Source organism: Plectropomus leopardus, chromosome 12 (assembly GCF_008729295.1).
Source record: "Plectropomus leopardus isolate mb chromosome 12, YSFRI_Pleo_2.0, whole genome shotgun sequence".
Classification (NCBI taxonomy): Eukaryota; Metazoa; Chordata; class Actinopteri; order Perciformes; family Serranidae; genus Plectropomus; species Plectropomus leopardus.
In genome coordinates, this window is record NC_056474.1 from 20,660,321 (window position 1) to 20,682,419 (window position 22,099).

General features: G+C 39.9%; 1 protein-coding gene across 1 annotated transcript; it reads left to right on the forward strand.

The window, feature by feature from the left end:
* Positions 1 to 1,100: 1,100 nt before the first annotated feature.
* On the forward strand, positions 1,101 to 21,616 carry LOC121951130 (phosphatidylinositol 4,5-bisphosphate 3-kinase catalytic subunit alpha isoform). The gene is made up of 21 exons (XM_042497358.1): positions 1,101 to 1,595; positions 3,043 to 3,457; positions 4,329 to 4,538; positions 4,651 to 4,901; positions 5,263 to 5,508; positions 5,730 to 5,815; positions 5,922 to 6,027; positions 8,268 to 8,420; positions 8,917 to 9,051; positions 9,779 to 9,903; positions 10,037 to 10,118; positions 10,335 to 10,499; positions 10,632 to 10,735; positions 11,589 to 11,760; positions 13,852 to 13,958; positions 14,237 to 14,358; positions 15,393 to 15,471; positions 15,675 to 15,845; positions 15,964 to 16,081; positions 16,171 to 16,322; positions 17,545 to 21,616. The coding sequence occupies exons 2-21, from the start codon at positions 3,106 to 3,108 to the stop codon at positions 17,813 to 17,815; spliced, it is 3,207 nt and encodes a 1,068-aa protein (XP_042353292.1). The 5' UTR covers positions 1,101 to 1,595; positions 3,043 to 3,105; the 3' UTR covers positions 17,816 to 21,616.
* Positions 21,617 to 22,099: the final 483 nt, after the last annotated feature.

Here is a 22,099-nt window from a genome sequence, read left to right on the forward strand (position 1 = left end):
GTCTTTGTATGACTATGAATTTTCAGGCCACATTGAGGAAAAAAATTTTTCAGACTTTGACAGTTGTTGCAGTTTTATGAGGAAAAAAATCTGCAATTTTGTGACAATAAAGTTGTAATATTACAAGAATAAATTCCTAATTTTATGAGAATAAAGTCGTAATTTAACGAGAAAAAAGTTGTAATTTTATGACAATAAAGTTGTAATTTATTAGGGGAAATTATATTACGGAAAACACAGTTTCCCTACTAACATTTAGAAATAGAAGGCTGCGTGTGCTCTCGCCCGTTTTTTTTAGTTTGCTGGCAAAATGTTTATATTCGTAAGATAATGTCCCCTTTCTTGTAAAATAATGACTTTATTATTGCAAAATGACAAATTTAAACTCGTATTATACAACTTAACTCTCATAAAATTCTGATTTTTTTTTTTAAAATCTTGACTTCATTCTTATAATATTACAAGTTTATTATCGACATTATGGCTTTATTCTCGTTATATTATGACTTTATTCCAAAAATCTAACTTTTTTTTCTTTCACATGGCCCTGATCCTCTGTCGAACCTTTATGATAGTTTTCCTTAAAATTGTATTTATACAATACCACAGTATACTATCCTGCCTTCACTATTACAATATATCCTGAAATAATAATTAGTAACCTGTGTTGTGGTATGTATTGTATCACCAGATTCTTGCCAATACACAGCCTCACAGCGAAGAAGTGTAAAGTCGACAGCCAATGCTTTTCGCTGAACGATGAAATTGTTGTTTATCTCATTTGTATGGTATTTTCCATCATAATCCAGCCCACATTCAAAACAGTTTCAACACCCCTGCCTAGGCCTATAACTTCCAACTAAATTCCATGGAAATATTACGTGGGTTTTGAAGTTACTCAATAACAAGTAGGGAAAACACAATGTCCTACGTGGCAGCAATAAAACACAGCATGCAATAAATACAATGAATCATGATCTATCAGTAGTTCTCCTCATTCCATCTTTTCTCTGAGGGTTTCCTCCTCGCACATGCTGGTTACATTGATTTGCTCTGGGCTCTGCACATGACTTTTTGTAGCATTATAACAACTTCAGCATTGTTTTTACATGGGCTCTTCAGTGGCATTTGATATATGCATTTCATGTCCGATTGAAGAAAAGAGTGAAAAAGCGGTTTCCTTCCCATCTCATGACAAACTGAACTCACTGTGAGTGGGAGGGCGGTCCATGATGATGATGAGCCTGCTAGCAGCCTTCGAGCAGGCTGTTAGCCGTGTGGAGCTAGCGTGCTACCGAACTGTGCAGTTTATTTTCGGGAGAGCACGATGAAGATCATCATGGAGTATTACAGACTTATTCCACTACAGCGTACTGACAACATCACTGGGAGCTAGGGGTGTCTTTCATCCACCACAGCGGGTCTGTCCCGACCCCTTAGTGTCATTGTTTGGATGGACTAACGCAAGAGCTAGCACCGCCGCTTCAGACTTCCCGAGCGGGCACGAATGGGATTTACCCAGCTAGCCGCTGCTAATGGTTGTGCTGGCTGACTAGCTTCGCGGCTAACCGGTTAGCCTTAGCTAGCTGACACAGGTAGCTCTACATTTGTTTTTGTCGTGTTTTCTTGTGTGATCGCTTTTACTCCGATACAAAACCGCTTTCCAGTAACTTAGGCGACAAACTGCCGGGTCGCACCCATTTGTCGCAGTAACGTTATACTAACATTAGGTTGTTATGTATCGATGTTTTCATATTGTAGATGACATTGATCTGCCTAGTGAACTTGGCTAGCATGGTTAGCTATGTAAGAAACAACATCTAACCCACCGACACAACACAAACTAGTCGATGTGACTGTCAAGTCAAAGCTAAAAGCTATAACTTAGCTGTGTTAGCCACACTGAACTAACATGCTTGTTAGCTAACATGTTTGTTTACATAGTTTTGGAGGTCCTTTCATTCGACATCACTGGACATTTGTCGGTTCATCGCTGCCCTCCTTGAGTTAGCATGAGTTATTTTAACACCAGGTCACTAAAAGTCTTGTTCATTGGGGTTTCTGTCTCTGATGTGATGACCACTTATTCTATCATTGGTTACTTGCTAATTGTATAATACTTTAGAAAACACAATGACATCTTTAATAATTGCTAGTTACATCTCGCCAGTTAAATTGTTATACATGTGTTGCTACCACCTCTCCTTCAAACTGAACTGCATTAACTATACAGAATGGCTATATGCAATATGGTCAGCTCAAAAACACTACAGCAATATACAGTGCTTTGACATGCATATCCCTATAGAGCAATTACTACATTTCTCTCATTTTCGGTAACCCATGTTATATTGAGATACCCCCAGGTGTATTTAGCATTTTTATATGCTGTCACAATGCAACTCGAGCATCTCTTACAGTGATGCACAATATCGGATTTTATTGGATATTGGCCGATAACGAATACCAATATATCCACTTTTAGTGTTCATCAAGTATCTTTTGTAATGGAATTTAGGTCATATTATTATTACCACTTTTACCTTGATGGCCCACCAGTAGGTTGAGACAAAAACTGCAATGCCTTTCAGTGTATGAAATATACATTTTTAAACAATGAAGATGAGACATCGCTAAAAGTAAATCTTTGACGGTAAAAACTGTAACAAAATTTATGTTTTGTTCTTGTCAACAGGCATGTTAACACATCTAGCCAGCTATTTGTCAGCAAAGCCAACAGAAAATTCAACAAAAAGCAAAACATGTTTATCACGAAACATTTACATGTAACATTTAAATGTAATATGTTCACTATGTCAGTGATAAAAAAAATAGTTTGGTTTGGTTTGGTTTGTGACATCATCAGAAATCAGCATGCTGGCGGACTCCGATATTTAATTTAAAAGCCAATATCTGCTGATACTAATGATGTGCTGATGTTATCGTGAATCCCTAATCTCTTAAGTATTTACTACAAGCTTTTTGCATTACTGTGCACGGGTCAGTGGTTCTTATATAATTCTGTTTCCCTCTTTCTTACAGTTGGTTGACATCACTCATCTGATAATTACCGGCCTCTGAAAATAGCGATTTGTTGGCACGACCATGCCTCCCAGGCCCTCCTCAGGAGAACTATGGGGGATGCACTTGATGCCCCCCAGCATCCATGTGGACTGCCTTCTGCCAAATGGCATGATTCTCACGTTGGAGTGCCTCCGGGAGGCTACGCTGATCACAGTCAAGCATGAGCTTTTCAAAGAGGCCAGGAAGTACCCTCTTTACCATCTGCTGCAGGAGGAGAGCTCCTACATCTTTGTCAGTGTCACCCAGGAAGCAGAGCGGGAGGAGTTTTACGATGAGACCAGGAGGTTGTGTGATCTCAGGCTCTTTCAGGCCTTCCTTAAAGTCATTGAGCCAGTAGGCAACAGAGAAGAGAAAATTCTCAACAGAGAGATAGGTATGGTTCATGAATAATGCAGTTGCAAAATAACCTAATGTACTATACAGTAATGAATAGTAACAACCGTTGGCCTCGGGGACATCATTACCCACAGTGAGGCGGATTAACATAATACTGTTGGCTTTAAATAACCAGTGTGTAGGATTTAGGGTCATCTGTTGGCAGAAATGGAATATAATATTCATAACTATGTTTTTATTATGTTATAATCACCTAAAACTAAGGATTGTTGTGTTTTCCTGACCTTAGAATTAGCTGTATATCTATGTACGGGGCAGGTCCTCTGTCATGGAGTACATGATGTTGTTTCTACATTAGCCCAGAACAGACAAGCCAAACACTGGCTCTAGATAGGGCCAATAGCGTTTTTACATTGGCCACAGTAGTTGTACTATATGCTTGACAAGGGGAATTTCATGGTCAGACAACCATCTCAGAAAATGTCAGTTTAATGGTGCACTGTATTTGTCCATAGTACACTATTATTAGTATTAGTATTAGTTACAGTGACCCTTAAGGAATGAAAGTTGTGAATGAAAGTGAAAGTTTTATTTGGTTGAACAAACACTTAATTACTATAATTGAAACTTGAGATCATTTTCTTGGCAGTATCTGTGGGGGTCTCCCTTTTGAAAATAAGCAACATTCTTATTGTGGTTACATTTTTTCAGCACCTTAGATTAGCAAATGTATACTGATTGATCACCATGAATTTTCATATTATGGTATGCCTTGAAATCACTATACCACTGCAACCCTATGCTTGACTCATGGGCAGAGTTTTAGTTCTGTTGCTTCACTGCTAGATACCACTAAATCCTGCACGCTGGACCTTTAACTGGGTTTAATCACTTGTTTTTCCTTTCAGGTTTTGCCATTGGGATGCCTATATGTGAGTTTGATTTGGTGAAAGACTCAGAAGTGCAGGACTTCAGAAGGAACATTTTAAATGTTTGCAAAGAGGCTGTGGACCTCAGAGACAGTAATGGACCGCACAGTAGAGCTTTGTACGTGTATCCTCCTAATGTAGAATCCTCTGCAGAACTTCCCAGGCACATCTATAACAAGCTAGATAAAGGTATGACAAAGTATATAATGCAAACATTCACATTTTTGCTGTTTGCACTTTCTATGTGTAAAAAAAAAAAGCATATTTCTTCAATTTTTTTCTTTTATTCTCTTTCCCTCAGGTCAAATCATTGTGGTCATATGGGTTATTGTGTCACCCAGCAATGACAAGCAGAAGTATACCCTGAAGATCAACCACGACTACGTGCCGGAGCAGGTGATTGCCGAAGCCATCCGTAAGAAGACGCGTAGTATGCTGCTCTCCCAGGAGCAGTTGAAGATGTGCGTGCAGGAGTATCAGGGAAAGTACATCCTTAAAGTGTGCGGCTGTGACGAGTACTTACTGGAGAAATACCCTCTGAGTCAGTACAAGGTAATCTAATTTAATCTTACGCATGCATCATCTGATGCTGTTGTACTTAGAGGGGGAGAGATTCACTTCACATCAAATTATCCTCCAACACAAATGTGCTTGGCATTCATGACATGAAATGAAATTATGAGAAAATGCGCTTCCTGCGAAATGTGCTGATTCAAGAACAAACTGTATACATCACAGTATATAAGTGCAAAACACTGAGTACTGCTGAGCTGTGCTTGTAAAATTCAATCATTTACATGTTGATAAAGCCTAGAAATTGTATGAATGGCTTCAAAATGTCAAACAGCATGAATGGCTTCAAAATGTCACAATCATGGCTGCTTCAAAATGTCACTTTGTGTGTCCTTGACAGTATGTGCGCAGCTGTATCATGCTGGGACGGATGCCCAACTTGATGCTAATGGCAAAAGACAGCCTGTATTCCCAGCTGCCCATGGACAACTTCACCATGCCGTCATATGCAAGGCGAATATCTACAGCGACGCCCTACATGAATGGGGAAACAGCCACAAAGTCTCTGTGGACTATCAACGGAACGCTGAGGATCAGGATACTGTGCGCCACTTACGTCAATGTCAACATCAGAGACATTGACAAGGTACACCGGCGTAGTGCTATGACTATTACATCTTCTTTTATTTATAGCTTCTATGCTTTGTTCTGATTTGACAAAGATAAACTCTGACTGTTATCTAACATCTCTTGGAAGTTATTAGAAGATGCTGCACAGTTCACTTCATTTAGTCAGAAATGCAGTGAGAGGTTTCTTTGCCATTCATGAATTTATATATCAAACTGCTGTTCTTGTGGCTGCTGTAGATCTACGTCAGGACTGGGATATACCACGGTGGAGAGCAGCTGTGTGACAACGTCAACACACAGCGCGTGCCCTGCTCGAACCCCAGGTAGACACACAGTGAAGAATGTTGTTCCATACTCATGGATTTCACTCAGCTTTGCAACGGCGAATGTGATTGATTATGTTAATGGAACCTTACCTGTTTTCTCCAGGTGGAACGAGTGGCTGAACTACGACATGTACATTCCAGACATCCCCCGCGCTGCCCGACTCTGCCTTTCCATCTGCTCTGTGAAAGGAAGGAAGGGAGCGAAAGAGGTTAGTGGTGAAATGCCAAAATGCTACACTAAAATTCTCATGTTTAAAGGAGATGACCAGGCTGCTCAAAATAATCCACAGACCTTGTTGTGAGCAATTTCATGTAGGAATTATTTTTTTTCTACCAAACTACACCTGTCAGCTGAATCAACACGCAGAAGGAAGTGTGCATCTACTATTGGCTGAACTACCTAATGTTGCAACTGAGCCAAAGAGGATGCCATTAATGTTTATATCTTGTGCTTTCACAATAAAACCCTTTCATTTACGAGTAGATGTATGCTTCCTTCTGCAGAGTGATACGGTTGGAGAGTGTAGAAAGAAAATAGTTCCTAATTGTAACCTGCTCACAACAAGGTCTGTGGATTATCTTGAGTAATTGGGTCATGATTTCTGGAGAAAGACATTGCGGTTACATTTTTCATATGTATTTTTTTGGCACTTTGAGCTCCACAAGCCAAATGCCATCTATTTCCAATTCACTGGACAGAAGGCAGACATCTCTATGGCCGATATCTCCAATACAAATTATGCATTTTTGATTTGGGTGTGAACTGCCCCTTTAAGATTTAAGCTTGGGTTGATTTGAAAACATCTTGATTACTGGTGGTGACAATAAATATGTCTTAATACTACAGCATGAGCAGCCACTTTTAAGAAAAATGTCAAATGAGCAACCTGTGTGTCTGCTTGCAGTGCAGCCAGAACACTAGCATTGTTTTAATTAACATGTCAATCAGTAATTGGCCTTTTTCCATCATGCCATGAGCAATTGCAATCTGATTTCATTGTGAGCACAGCGCAGGTAGTTTTCCACAACAGCAGGGCATCGTCAAAGGAGTTGGTTACTTTAATTAGGAGGCGAAGAAAGTATGGAGCCTATCATCTGCAGCTTTTTAACCAACAGTTCTTGTTTCATTACTTTCTGCAATAGATAAAACTTATCAGCTGTCTGAAAGTACCAAAAATGACCATGTCATGTTTTGTTAGATGCATGTTTCATAAACATGTTGAGCCATTGAACACCTTTATGTGCAGCGTCAGAAGGTGGAAATGTTGGGTGTCAAACACGAGGCTCATTTCTGTGAAATAGAACACGAACGCTGGATTACATACATGCATCTTTTTCCTCTAAATCCCTTGTGCATAAGTAGCAATTTGAATCTAGCGCTGCAGTGGCAGACTCCGCCACTAACAATGTAAACAACTATATAGAGAGGTAATTCATTCTTGCCAACCCTCTGGGTTTCCTGGGAGATTCTCGTCTTTAATTGCTCTCTCACAGTTTCCTCACGGGGTCACAATTCTCTCATATTTCTCCCGATATTTGACAAATTTCCACACCTTCTCTCCTTCTTATCACACCCGTTTCTGGCACTGTACAATGTTTAGAAGGCCTGTGGCTCTAAAAGTCTGCTGTTTCCATTTGGACAACAATACATTAACGCAAGAGAGAGCTGCTTGCACCATGTCCTCCTCAGCGAAGAGGGAAATGGCGAGTGCTAAAAGAAAGAAGTACTCAAGCAAATGTCAGACGTCCTAGAAGCAGGGAATTCTTGTTTCTTACAGAAGGAAAGGGGCATGTATTTTCTAAAAACTGCTGCATCAATTTTTCCATTGAGCACAGCGGTCGCATGGTGCAATGAATAAATGAAAACTGATCAAAATTAGTTTATGCCAGAGATTCAAGCAGGTTCACGCAAGAGGGGTGAACTATTCTGTATTCTGTCGTGAGAATTGAAAGTAAAATTATCAGTATTTAACAGAAAAATGCTCTTGCATTGTACTGTTATTTTGTTGTTTTCATTCTTTAAAAGTCAGCACAATGTAGGAAACAGCGTTTTTTAAAACTCCCAACTTTTTGAGGGGAGGATCCCCAGATTCCCCCAACTGGTGTCAGAACTGTCCCTGTATTTTTTAAAAAAAAATTGTTATACAATGTAGCTATATTAATTGCCGATTGCTAGAAGAAATGCCAACCATAAATAAAATCCAAAACAGGGGAATTTCTTAAAGACTTTAGGGATTATAATTCTGAATGTTATATTCCAGTGCTTATTCAGGTCGATTTATGGTTTATTCTTATTCAAATCAAAGCAGTAAAGAAAGTCGGTTGATGTAGGCATGGGAAATAAACAACTTCCCCATGTTCTGTGCTGCACCTGTCTGTTCCATAGCCCCGAGCTGTTTGCCTTGCTAATCATTTTCTTATGCATCATCTTAATGGTATTTTCCTGTAGGAGCACTGTCCTCTTGCCTGGGGCAACATCAACCTGTTTGACTACACCCACACACTAGTATCAGGGAAGATGGCTCTCAACCTCTGGCCTGTCCCACATGGCCTGGAGGACCTGCTCAACCCTATCGGCGTCACAGGCTCCAATCCAAACAAGGTGAACAGAAACTGTCAACAATATGAACATAATGCTTACTCCATGTTTGTGCTACCAGGGGTGCCTCGTCTTTTCTTACAAAGCAAGTAGTGCTTTGATGGAGAGACTTCAGATCTAAACAGACATTTCTTTTTTTGTGGTCATTCATGGAAGTTTTTTTTGTCAATTAACTAAAAAATATGTCTTTGCTAACAACAAACAAAAATGTATAAGCCAAAGATATTATAATTATAATAGAATTTAAAGTGCGTAGGTTGTCAAAGCAGATTTCTTTACATCTTGAAGCACTCATGCTTGTGTGTGACCTCTAAGCCTCATGACCCAGTTTTAATCGAGCTGGTGACCACGACCTGTAGAGTTTCATAGCCAGATTTAAGCCGCCTTAATTCAATCAACCAAGCCTCTTATCCCACTTAATTAAACAGTCATTGACACAGGTGCCTTTCTTTGATTACAGTAAACACATTTTCCCTCCCCCCGCTTTTTAAACTTGTAGGAAACACCTTGTCTCGAGCTGGAGTTTGACCATTTCAGTTGCCCTGTCAAGTACCCTGATATGGCCATCATCGAGGACCACGCAAACTGGAATATATCCAGAGAGCTTGGCTTTAATTACTGCCACACCGGTTTGGTAAGATAATGAGCTGTTGTTCTTTATTGTGTGTTTTGTTTGACTCTTGAGGTACCTCACGAAATCTGATCTTATTCTGAACTGCAGCCACTTTATAGTTAAGTCACACCACAGGCAGTAACTTCATATCATCTTTTCATTCAGGTGGGACCCAGTGCCATACGGGTGGGAATCTCTAGGGACCTTACAATTCGATACAATAATAAAAAAAATATATATGCACACTGGTGCATTAATATGTCTAGAATTGGGTTTTAAATGTTCAATTACTGGCGTCTCTGTTAGGCATCGCTCTAAATTAGTCTGCATTGAGTTTGAAAGAGAGACTAAATAAATAAGATAAATATATATATTTTTTAAAAGTAGCCACCGTAAAGTTTTCACAGGCCTCCATCCATGTTTATTTCTACTGTTTTCCTGTTCTCTGGTCTGTCTGTGACGTCACATGGAAACACCAAAACAAAACCACGCGCACATGCAAAAGGTATACTCGTCTGATGCAGGGCTGTGCACACATCTCTGGTCTCCTGGCAATGGGAAAGCAGTCTATAGTGTATTTTTAGTGGGATTAGCTGTGTTTGAAAAACCTGCATGTGTGTGCAAAATTGGTGGGAAAGGGGTATTGCAGCCAGTTTTTCCCCCTCCCTTGCAACACTGTGCTGTTCAGGTTGTTTTTTTTTTTTGTTTTGTTTTTTTAAATTAAACTATGTGTTATATGGCCTTACAGAGTAACAGATTGGCGCGTGACAACCCCCTGACCGACAACGACAATGACCAGCTTCGACAGGTGTGTAACAGAGACCCGCTGTCTGAAATCACTGAGCAGGAGAAAGACTTTCTATGGAGGCACAGGTAAGGTGTTCATGCTTATATACCATGATATGGAGTCTTTTTTACATTTTACCCAAAAGTCTTTGTGTGCTGTCATGTGATCTAGATGTCATTAAAGATATAACTCATTTATTTATATCCCGAACTATTCCAGACAAGACTGCGTCAACATGCCAGAGATCCTCCCCAAGATCCTCCTGGCTGTGAAATGGAACTCCAGAGATGAAATTGCACAGGTAAGCTCAGGTTTCTACTGCTGACACCTTCATTTTGGAGGACATCCCACAGGGAAATAGATGTGTGCTTTGCCTACTGTTGTACTAATGCAACTCAGCTGATATTTACACAGATTATGCACACAGTCACACAGTCTTTGGTATAGTGGGGTTGTTAAAAAATGCAAGAATACAAAAACATGTATTTGTGAAGTCATGTTTTTTTTCTTATTTTAGATGTATTGCCTCCTGAAGGACTGGCCTGCTATCAAACCAGAGCAAGCCATGGAGTTGCTGGATTGCAACTTCCCTGATCCTATGATCAGAGAGTTTGCCGTAAAGTGCCTTGAGAAATATTTAACTGATGACAAACTCTCACAGTACCTCATTCAACTGGTTCAGGTGTGATGCATCCTCATCATGTTATTCTGAATTCTGATTAATGGTTAATGTTTCAGTTTCATATTTTGTAGTGGTGTTTTCTAGGGAAATAGTCATGTTTTTATGGTATTTTTCTCCGTTTTCTTTGCCCAGGTTCTAAAGTACGAGCAGTACCTTGACAACCCGCTTGCACGCTTCCTTCTGAAAAAGGCATTAACCAATCAGAGAATAGGACATTTTTTCTTCTGGCATTTGAAGTGAGTTAATTTACAAAGGTCTTCTTTTAAGAATTTAGTGCTGTTTATATTTGTTTATATTTGACAAGTTGGTAATTTCATAAGTTAATCAGATGTTTGCATCTCACTTCAAGGAATATTTAAACTCAAAAATGCATATCAGTTACTCACCCATGTGACATTGAATTTGTGAAGAAATCCTTCTTTTTCTTACATGCCTCCACAGTGAAAGAAGAATCTAAAAACAGAAAAATGTTGATGAATTCAAGTCATAGTTATCATTTAACAACAGCAAAAAAAAAAATCTAGTCCATTAATCCAGTCATATGTGACATATGACAGACAGCCCTTTCTGCAGCACTGAACTATGGTGAAACATATCTGTGCTCTCTTCAAAGCCAGACTCAACTGACAAAAACAGTCATTTTACCTCCTTGAATACAGAGCTGCTGGACTACCACTGCCTCGATCAGTTAGTTTGCTTGTGTTTTTGTGTGACTTTGGTGTTTCAAAAGATTAGTACTGAATCAGATAAATCACACAACAACAGCGGTAGACCAGCAGCTCCTGTGTGGTAAAATAACTGTTTTTAACAATGGAGTCTGGCTTTGAAGATAGTATAAATAAGTTTCACTTTCTGTTCCTGTCAGAAAGGACTGTCTGTTTTGGAAGTATTGAGCATGCGATTGGATGAATGAGACTTGGATTATACTGAACGAGTTATCCTACACATGATCATTAGGAGACTGAAGTGCTCCTTTAAATGTCTGGTCTCCAAACACGTTGAGTCCAAGAAAGTTGAAGGCTGGACACATTTTCCAACAGGACAAAAACAACCTCTAAATCTTTTTTTTTCTTGCCTATATGTGTGTAGGTCAGAGATGCACAACAAGACAGTGAGCCAGCGGTTCGGCCTGCTGCTAGAGTCGTACTGCCGGGCCTGTGGCATGTATCTGAAGCACCTAAGCAGACAGGTGGAGGCCATGGAGAAACTCATCAATCTCACTGACCTCCTCAAACAGGAGAAGAAAGATGAGGCGCAGAAGGTAATCTGGCAGCCGGCAGCTGTTAACTGTGATCCACTGAATCGTTGAGTTTAATCTTGACAACATCTGGAGTAATCAGGCCACAGAGATTCCCCAATACAGCAGAGAGACAGTGGAGATTGGACTGTTGCTTCTTTCAGTTTGCTTGCTGCTAAATATATTTCAGCCACATTTCTATTACAAAACAAAGTTATCCTTGCAGTAATAGCCATAGATTAATACAGGATATTTTTTAAATAAATAGTAGTTCCTAAATACAGGTTCAGGGCTGTATCCAACTCAGAATTATGCCAGTCGAATCAGATTTGGCTGTCCAATATCAATATTCAACGATTCAGGGTTTGTTTGTTTTTTGATATAAAGTTTAAAAGGGCTCACGGGATGTTCAGAGTAACAGAGGCATTCATGTAATATAGTAAACAAGCTAACTGGCAGATGCAACAACAACATTTTCTTTTATGACACTACATATCAAACAAAAGATAGAGCCTGTGTCGTATTCAGTTGCTTTCAGCTGTAAATTCACCACTTCTAAGCAGAAGAGAGAAGATAATATTGTCTCAGAATCTTATGGTGCCGAGTCTCTTTCCTCCTGTGTCGTTGACTGTGTCTACTACTCAGCAGCTTGTACCAAAGAGTAGTGCGAAAGTCAAGAGCACTCAAACCGCTCGAAATCTGTGGACTAAAATGTCCCCAGAAGTAGCTTACAGTGCACAGCACACAGACTAGCAAAAAACAAAACAAAAGGACTGCTCGACTTGAAGCAATCTCAGCTGACTTAGGGTTCTCTGCCTGATAATTTGAATCTCTGACTTTCAGGGGGCAGCACTATACAAGATGGTTTCGAAAAAGGCCAGTAGGACCTGTGATAATGGTCGCATGGCACATTTAGTGTAATCTATATTTCTGCATTATTTCATCAGTATCAGTCGCTCTGAGTTTAAAAAAAAAACTGATTTCTGACTGATTATTTTTGACTGTACATTGCTGATATACAGGTGCTGTCAATGAATGTCAACACTTGTAGATATTTCACAATAAACACATTTGAGGAGTAAAAAGATCTGAGCACAAGCAGATCTTAATGTGATTACCTATAAAACAGGGTACATTAGACAAAAACAAGGCCTATCTCTTATGATTGCACTCAAATGAAGCAAATTAAGGCATTTGTTATTAAGTGAATTCATTTGAATAGGCCACTATCTAAGCACTAACCATATTCAAATAATTTGTAGTAATGCAACATAGTGGACTGATATATATGTAATAATCCAAAAACGGTGTTCAAAAAGTCACAAATAGTGTTAGAGGGACATTTTACCAATTTTCATTGGCAATTTGAAGCTGCATTACCTCATTGTGAAATTTTGACATTTTGCTGAGGAAAAGCAGCAGCATCTGAGTGACTCGCCAGCTGTCTAAAACTAATGCTTAAATAAAGCTGTAGTTGGTGATTTTTTTTTTTAAACAGCCTTTTGTCTTGCTGAAAACGTCACTACATTCACACAGTGCTAAATCATATTCCTCTGCCTTCTTCATTGCCTTTTAGTGCCTCTAATGGCCTGACTGCACGTGACGAAAATCAAAGGAGTCTCTAACGCAGCCGAAAATCATGTCAGTCAGTGCTAGTGAACTGCGGTCAAACTTCAAATGTTTTCAGAAACATATTTTAGTGTACTGTTTAGCTGTGATCCTGCTGCCAAGTTGGAAACAGCAAAACAAAGCACCATCAACCAGCTAGCAAACTTTCTCCTTTAACAATTGAACAGTACACAAAAATATGTTTCTGAAAACATTTGAGGAGACAAAGACACAATGCAGTACCAGAATCTTGATTTTTAGTTGATCAGTGCTGCCTAGTCTGACAGTTTGACCTTAGCTCACAAGCAGTTATTGACGTGGTTGACGGCTGCAGTAGAGACTCCTCAGCTCTGATGGTTTGTTTTTGGTGCTGTTCACAGATTATCTGTCTTATTTACTTCTGTGAGAATACAGTGACAGTTTCAGCAAATATGACAGAAAGCTATTTTCTTAAAAGTGAGCAACTGTAGCTTTAACTCACACGTTGACACGTTTCTCTCCTTTAAGGTTCAAATGAAGTTTCTGGTGGAGCAGATGAGGAGGCCTGATTACATGGACGCCCTGCAGAGCTTCACATCTCCACTGAATCCAGCACATCAGCTGGGAAACCTCCGGTACATCAGCAATCTCTCATCTAACTGTCTCCTCTGATTGAGTGGCTGGCATTTAATATTTATTTCCCCTGCAGGTTTTGCTTTTGCCTTTTCTCCTTCAAGGCCTAAAATACTATTACTTAATAAAATGTCAGTGTTTCGTGTGTGGATGAAGTACGTTGGGACATAATGAACTCATTTACATTAAACCCAGTCCACATGACTCAGAGGCCGTGAATTAATGTGTACATTTTTTGAGTCACATTTCCTCCTGAAACACTTCCCTGTGTCTGTTTCAGCCTGGAGGAATGCAGGATGATGTCATCAGCCAAGCGGCCTCTATGGCTTAATTGGGAAAACCCAGATATGATGTCGGAGCTGCTTTTCCAGAACAATGAAATCATCTTCAAAAATGGAGATGGTGAGTATCTTTTCAATAGAAATAGAGTGAGTAGAAAGATCATTGAACTCATCACGTCAGTGGGGCCGTAAAGTCTGTCACACTCACTAGTTGTAGTGAGTGTGTTGTCCATTTTGGCCTTTTTTTTTTTACAGCTATTTTTCTTATTAAACAAGACACAAATGCACACCAAGTGTCCCTCTGTCAGTTAACAAAGAGTAATGTTTTCTTAATTGCCTTGTTAATTCATCGTAAAATGCACTCCATTCAAACTCAACAGAAACAAACTATTACTCACCATAACCACCTCAGTTAGTCTTGTTGGTCGTCTGGGTAGTTCTTTCAACTGTTTTATCAATCATCAGCTTCAGTTGGGTTGAAATAAACCCTTTGGGCCCTGAAACAACAAGGAGGCAGTTACAGTGTCAGTTTACATGTTTCAACATACATGCAATAAATAACAGTTAGAAATATTTTTAAAGTAAATGCTTTGCTTCATAGAAAATGTACTCATTACAGCAAAATCTCACCTCGTAACTTGCTGCAAGTTAGTTTGTTACAAGAAAGTTAGCTTTTTACAGTGATTGCAATGGCCAAAAAAAGGCCACTGCTCCGAAAATCCTGCTACAGGAAAATTTGAATAGGAATGTCCGTTCTACTCTGTTTCTATGGTTCTGTCTCTGTGTTTTTGCCTTGCATTTCTCTTGCTGCCTCTATCTGTATTTGTGTATCTTTCAGCACACACACACTCTCTCTGACTTGAAAAAGCTAGTGCTTAGCATGCAGCATAATTCAGTCTGAGCCTTTAGGGCACATCATGGCACACAAACACAACCTCATCCATGTTCTTTACACAGAATTCAGCGAGAACAAGTCACGTTATTTGAATCCCACTTGAGCGCAGCTGCTTGAGCATTTTGCTGCACCATCTGTGACAAAACTGACTTTGACAGCTCTGCACCATAAGGCATCACAGAGTTGATCAAAGAGCAGCTAAGCAGCTAATATGCACCTTACTGTCATCCACCTCCTTGTCTCTCTCTCTGCCTCCGCAGATCTGAGGCAGGACATGCTGACGCTGCAGATCATTAGGATAATGGAGAACATCTGGCAGAACCAAGGCCTTGATCTCAGGTAGGCTCCTCACTGCCCCATGACAGCGAGGATGCAGGTGCACATTAACAGGCTCTGGATACTTTCATGTTCTGCTCTCCATACCAGAATGCAGATTAGTGGCAGCCCCTGCAAGCCACCTCGAGTCATTCAATATGAGTCTGTTACCGCTGTCCTAATTATTTCTGCCTCTCTTTGTGTTTCTCGTACTTCCTCTCTCCCAGGATGCTGCCATATGGCTGTCTGTCGATCGGCGACTGTGTGGGTTTGATTGAGGTGGTGAGGAACTCTCACACCATCATGCAGATCCAGTGTAAAGGAGGCCTAAAGGGGGCACTGCAGTTCAACAGCCACACGCTGCACCAGTGGCTCAAGGATAAGAACAAGGGAGAGATGTGAGTGATTTAAACAGCTTCTGCTGCACATGAAGGGGGTGTTAGTGATAATATTAGGTCTAATATGAGGACATAGTGTTTGAAAAGAGACTAAAATATTATTTGTTTGATTTCTTAGGTACGACCAGGCCATAGATCTGTTCACACGGTCATGTGCAGGCTACTGTGTAGCCACGTTTATCCTGGGCATAGGCGACAGACACAATAGCAACATAATGGTCAAAGATGATGGACAGGTAAAGATAACATTTTATGGTGTATTTGCAAACATTCTGTTTCTCTCTAAATGATGATTTAATTTCTTTCTTTTCTTATGTATTGCCAGCTGTTCCACATAGACTTCGGCCATTTTCTCGACCACAAAAAGAAGAAGTTTGGGTACAAGAGAGAACGTGTGCCCTTTGTGCTCACACAGGACTTCTTGATTGTTATTAGCAAAGGAACTCAAGAGTGCACCAAAACAAGGGAGTTTGAAAGGTAACACCAGCCATACACATGATTTTGTTATTGTGGGATAAAAGAAAACGGATACTGAATCCAAATGTGAGATTGAGATTGAGCTTTGAGCGGTCTGTGTGGCAGATTTGTAGAATGCCCTGCACTTGTCTGTAGCCCCTTTTACACAGAGATTCAGTAATGCTGCTGCAATGAGGACCTTGACTTGTAACAGCCCTGGTACACTAAGCTGACAGTTTGATGTCGGTCAATTTTAGGAAGTCAGTGAGTGTCTGTTGCCCTAGTGTTTTTTTAGATGTCCTGCATCATTGGCCCTTGTCGGCCCCTATTGGTCCTTGTTGGCCCTTGTTCGGCTGTTTTTCAGGCGATTCAGCATGTTGAATCGGCAGCATTGGAGCAGTTCAGCTCAGTGCACAAGATAAAAAACAGAAGCGAGGAAATTAATAAATAGGTAAAGTCAAGAGGGCGTGAGATTGAAAAATGTATCATATTAGGTAAGATTGTTTTTAGCCATTGTTTGTGTTATTGTTTGCCAGTGCACAGTAAATAAGCTTTTTTCTTTTGACATTGGGTTGTATTTATAATGTGCTAACTGGTTAACGAGTGTCTTAAATCCGTCCATCCCAACACAGACTACTGCTGCCTGCTATTGAGAGTTATTTCCTCTCACACAGGCACAGAACAGAAGTGCTAGTTGGCTGCTGGCTGCAGTCTTTGTGGTGTGTGTTAAGTGAAACTTTGGCTGTGACACAGGTGACGTAAGGTGCAGGCGGTCTGTGTAGCAATGCGTTTTTTTGGTATGTCTGTGCCTTCAGACAACAGCAACGGCCTTTCGTGTTACATATAACATACACATGCCGTTGGTTAAAGTTTTCTAAACAATTACAGTGGAAATACATGGTAATATAATCATTTATTGTCCCTGTTACATGGTGTTCTGCTCAGAGCTCCCTGACCTCATTATCCTCCCAATTTGCATACATTTTTAGTTGCTGCTCTTCTTCTTTTAGTAAGCTGCTAACTGCCACTAGTTGCTTTTTAAAGGGGGGCTGTCACAAAAAAGGTCATCAAAGCATAACACTCACACCAACCCTCTAGCACATAGTTTTTACATGGACCTCAATTGTGCTCCACTATTTACCTTCACGACTGGCTTTAAGGTGAGACAACCTTGTCTCTTTCTATGCTTATATCTCCTTTTTTAAAAAAAACAAACAAACATTTTTTCCTTCTCTCTGCTCAGGTTCCAGGAGATGTGTTACAAGGCGTACCTGGCAATCCGGCAGCACGCCAACCTCTTCATCAACCTCTTCTCTATGATGCTGGGCTCAGGGATGCCCGAGCTGCAGTCATTCGACGACATCGCTTACATCAGAAAGACGCTGGCCTTGGACAAGACGGAGCAGGAGGCCCTGGACTACTTCATGAAGCAGATGAACGATGCTCACCATGGCGGCTGGACTACCAAGATGGACTGGATCTTCCACACAATACGCCAGCACGCCATGAACTGAAACGACACCAGAGAGGAGTAACAGCAACAACAGCACATTAAGAACCAAAAGAATAGTAAGAAGCGAGCGAGGTATTTTCCCCAAACTCACTAAGGTCTGGTTATTACTTCTGCCAGCATGTGACTCTGAAACATTACCTGCCAGAGCCCCACAAAATAAGGGTGCTGAGAAGGGCCTATTTCAGGGACACAAAGCGAAAATGCTCCTGTCTCTGCAGGTTTCTGAATCTCTTCTCCCTGCCCTTTGAACCAAGGCAGGGTGGAGATATATTTCATCGGTCTTCTTCATAGGAACTAAACACATCTAATGGACCTCAAAAAAGTTATTTTTATTTTTATTTTTTTTTTTTTTATTCCTTTCAGTACATCTTCATCCATCAGCATTAAGAAAGGAACATCATGAAGTGGTGTACCATGAGCACAGCCCACTTTTCTATCGACAAACTGACATGAGTGTAACCGCTTTATTTCCACTACCTATTTTGAACTGATGAAGAAGGCGGGGAGATATCGGCGTGCACAGCCAGGCCAGCAGAGACAGAATGAAAGGGACAATGAGGAGCCTGGCATGTGCCCACAGAATCATAAATACCCCCTTACAATCATAAAAACAATCACCAACACTCTTACTACAGGACTGACAGAGAACGTGTTGTCAAACACTTAGCTAGCATTTAACGCTTTAGGAGCAAACTATTTGTAGCCTACGACGTGTTCTCAGTTTAGAAATCACGCCACTTAACAGACTTTTGTACAGCAGTATATCCATAGACTTGTATGCATTCGGTGCACATATTCCTTTTTGAGTCTATTTTCTACTGAGCCAAAGTACTAGATGTGTAACCCCACTACTCAGCAGTCTTATTGTAAAAAAAAAATAGTCACTACTATTCCAAGTCTCTCATGTGTACTCATAGCACTGATCTCTGCAGTATTTGTTTTGTTTCGTCTATCAGTATTATTCTGTGTCTGACGTCGAGGCACAAATGTCCATCGTCCACCCCACGCAGTCGGACTAGAGAAAACTATTTCTGACGATCAGCCGTTAAGATGTTATGAATTGTTATAGGGTTGGGTACCGTTAACATTTGAATCAATACCGGTGCTGGTACCTTGAAGTCAGCACCGGTACCCAATATTACCTTTTTTCAGTACTTTACTCTTACTGTAATAACAAAAATGTTATTTTTTAACAAGCTGCAGTCAACATGCTATGGTGATCCTCTGCTTTTTTCTAATCACACATAGAGCGTCTCTATTTATGAGCTTGCTTGTTTGTGTGTCTGCTCGTCTCTCTTGACACACAGCTGACAAACGTGGAATAAGTACATAAAGTCAAAAGATACAATCACAAACAGCTGTTATATTAGTAGGGCTGACCCGATCATTGCCATGGTACTCAATGTCAAAATCAGTATTTGAATACTCCATTTATGTACACACATGTAAGTAAATATATATATATATATATGTATAAATGCATATGAACACCCCCAAAAATCCCAAATAGCCCATGAATTAAGAAACAGCTATTGAACATTATTTATTCTGCATCAACATTTAAACTTATAGTTTTGTGACTGACTCTCCTGTCATCACTCACCGGCAGTCCAACACTACTGAAACTGAGACAGTTTGACCACAAGTGACAGTCTCACAGATAAGCTAGCAAGATGTCGAAAACGTCAAGCATCTGAAACAATTTTAGAATTTGCGAAGATGACCTCTAAAAGTGCCAGATGCTTAAAAGGAAACTGGTATGTCACTAATCTACAATGAACTCGGCAAAACTGTCATTTAAAACTTTGCTGTCTGGCAAAGTAATCTTTGTTTTTGATCTGTAATGGCTAAGGTGCGACCGGCGTGCTAACAAAGTGGCTAAATGTCACGGTATTTGAGGTGCATTGACTTATGTTCTGGCCTGACTCCTCAAAGTTTTGATTAATCACCAATATTTTGCACCAAAGCTTCAATGCCTAAAAACTGGTATTCAGGACAGCCCTGGACATAATGCAATTTTTAAAACATAACAGAAAAGAAAATGGACCAGATAGACTGAAACTATTGACGCCACAACTTGCTGGAAAGTTGACTGAGCTCCTCGGCTGGCTTTTTGGCAATTTACAGTACTTCCACCTCCTCCCTGTACCTGCCGTTCTCATCGAGGTGCACTTTTAGGTACCCATAGACTTCAGGTGAATTGGTACTCTATAGTACTAACGTAATTTGGTCAGTACCCTCAAAAGTAAAAGTGTTCAGTACCCAACCCTATTATTTAGCTGTTAAAGGCAAGAAACACAGGGGAAAAGGATGTGCAGTGTTCCTTTTGTGTGCTGTGCTGTTACACTATGCAAGTTGTGATCCTAATATGTACTGTATCCTGCAAAAAAAAAAAAAAAAAAAGATGTCAGAGTAAGGCAGAGAGAAAAATGCATCTCCCCCGACACGCTCACACAGACAAGCGTGTCAGTGAACTTTGTACAGACAGTACATGGAAGAAAAAAAATGCTGCACTGTAACAGACTCGTATACTTCTTCCCAACAAAAAGAACTGTGAGAAACGCCTTTGGACCCTCCCTGCCTTTCGCTTCTCCTTACCAGGTTTATATTTGGAGCTTCAATCTAAGCCATCTGTAAAATGTTTGATCTGTTGAGTTTCGCTCCTGTCCTCTTGTTCTCAGTTAATTGTCGACAGACTCACATTTGCCATATGGTCCCAGATTGTGACATCCAGGTAAAGAAAAGCAACCGAAGTGAATTTTATCTTTTCAATCTTCCAAGTGTCTTTCTTCCCTCCTCTTTCCTACGATTGTCGCCCTTATGTGTGGAAGAATAGTCTTTGCAGGTTTGCTCACTGCACATAAGAGGTCAGTAAATGTTCCAGCTTTACCAAATGATACGCAGCAGGGCGGTTTCCTGGATACTCAAGTCCAATTTTTTTGTTTTCTGTACATGGGTAAAGGACATTCTCAGGAAACCGATCCTACTGAGATGCATGAGCTTCTGTACGGGCTACAGAGCAGTGGGCCGGACCCAAACTGAGAAAACTAGAACCCGTATTCTTATGGAAGAACTCTCGAGATGATTTCCCTTTGTACTTGTTTTCTGTTTCTCACACTGCATTATGCATGAGGTCCTTGAATATCTACTTTTTTTTTTTTTTTTTTGTTTGACCTGATGTTGTTTACTTGAATTTCATGTATAGAAATGACCTTGTTACTTGTGTGAGGTACAACAAAGTCACAATGAAGGTAACAGATACTGATAACTGCTACTACATGTGCAAATGCTTTCCTTGAATAACTACAGAGGTAATATATTTTTGTATTTTTAAATGTACGCAAACTCATATGTGTAAACTGCTAACCAAAAAAAAACACACAAAAAAAACAAAGGAGGAATCATGCATAATGTGCGCCATCCTCATACAAAACCCAGTAGACAGCTTGTAGTTGTTGAAACGATATGAATGACAAAGCAGAGCTGGACTGTTGAATGAAGGACAAGGACTTGATGCTGTTGTCAGAGTACGGTCTTCACATCAAGTGAAGGTCTCTTGCTCTAAGTGGAAGTCTGTAAGCACAATAAGGAGGAAGAAGCTTCCCTGCATGTTTTTAAAAGAACCAGACTCATATGTTAGTTATATATCCATCTGTATATATATATATATATAAAATATATATATATATACATATATATCATAAAACCTCTTCAAATACTTGTTTTAGTCATCCTCATTATGACCATGTCTGATAAGAAACTGTATGCATTCATTTATTGTACTGTTGAATAAAAACACTTCTCCCGATATAAATACACCGGTGGGCATTTTTATTACATTTCCTACTAACAAAATGACCATTTGCATATCAATAACTCACCCTTTATTCTGCTGAATTTGTTTTTCTCGCGTGCCTCCACGGTCAGCGAATAATCTGAAAACAAAGTTTTTGATTTAGTAAAAGGTGACTACATTTTTGATTGTATGACTTAAGTGTTTTAAAGGGTTTGTTCAGTTTCACCAAAATCACACAATAACACAAACTAACTGAGGCAGTGACAGACCAGCAGCCTCCATGTCAGGGAGGTAAAATGTTTTTGTCAATGAAGTCTGGTTTTGAAGAGACCATAAATTAAGTTTTGCTCTCCAGGAAATGATAATTGATACTTTGGATTATATTTGACGAGTTGTGTGAGAGTTTGTAAATAGATGTTTTGATACAGTTTTGCTGTTGGTAAACACATTCATCTATTACTTACTCAGTTTACTGTGAAGGCATGAGAG

Coding starts and splice junctions, on each gene's coding strand:
- LOC121951130 (XM_042497358.1), top strand. CDS start 3,106: ATGCCTCCCAGGCCCTCCTCAGGAGAACTATGGGGGATGCACTTGATG. Junction 9,052..9,778: donor ATTACTGCCACACCGGTTTG/GTAAGATAATGA, acceptor ATGGCCTTACAG/AGTAACAGATTGGCGCGTGA. Junction 14,359..15,392: donor CATCTTCAAAAATGGAGATG/GTGAGTATCTTT, acceptor CTGCCTCCGCAG/ATCTGAGGCAGGACATGCTG.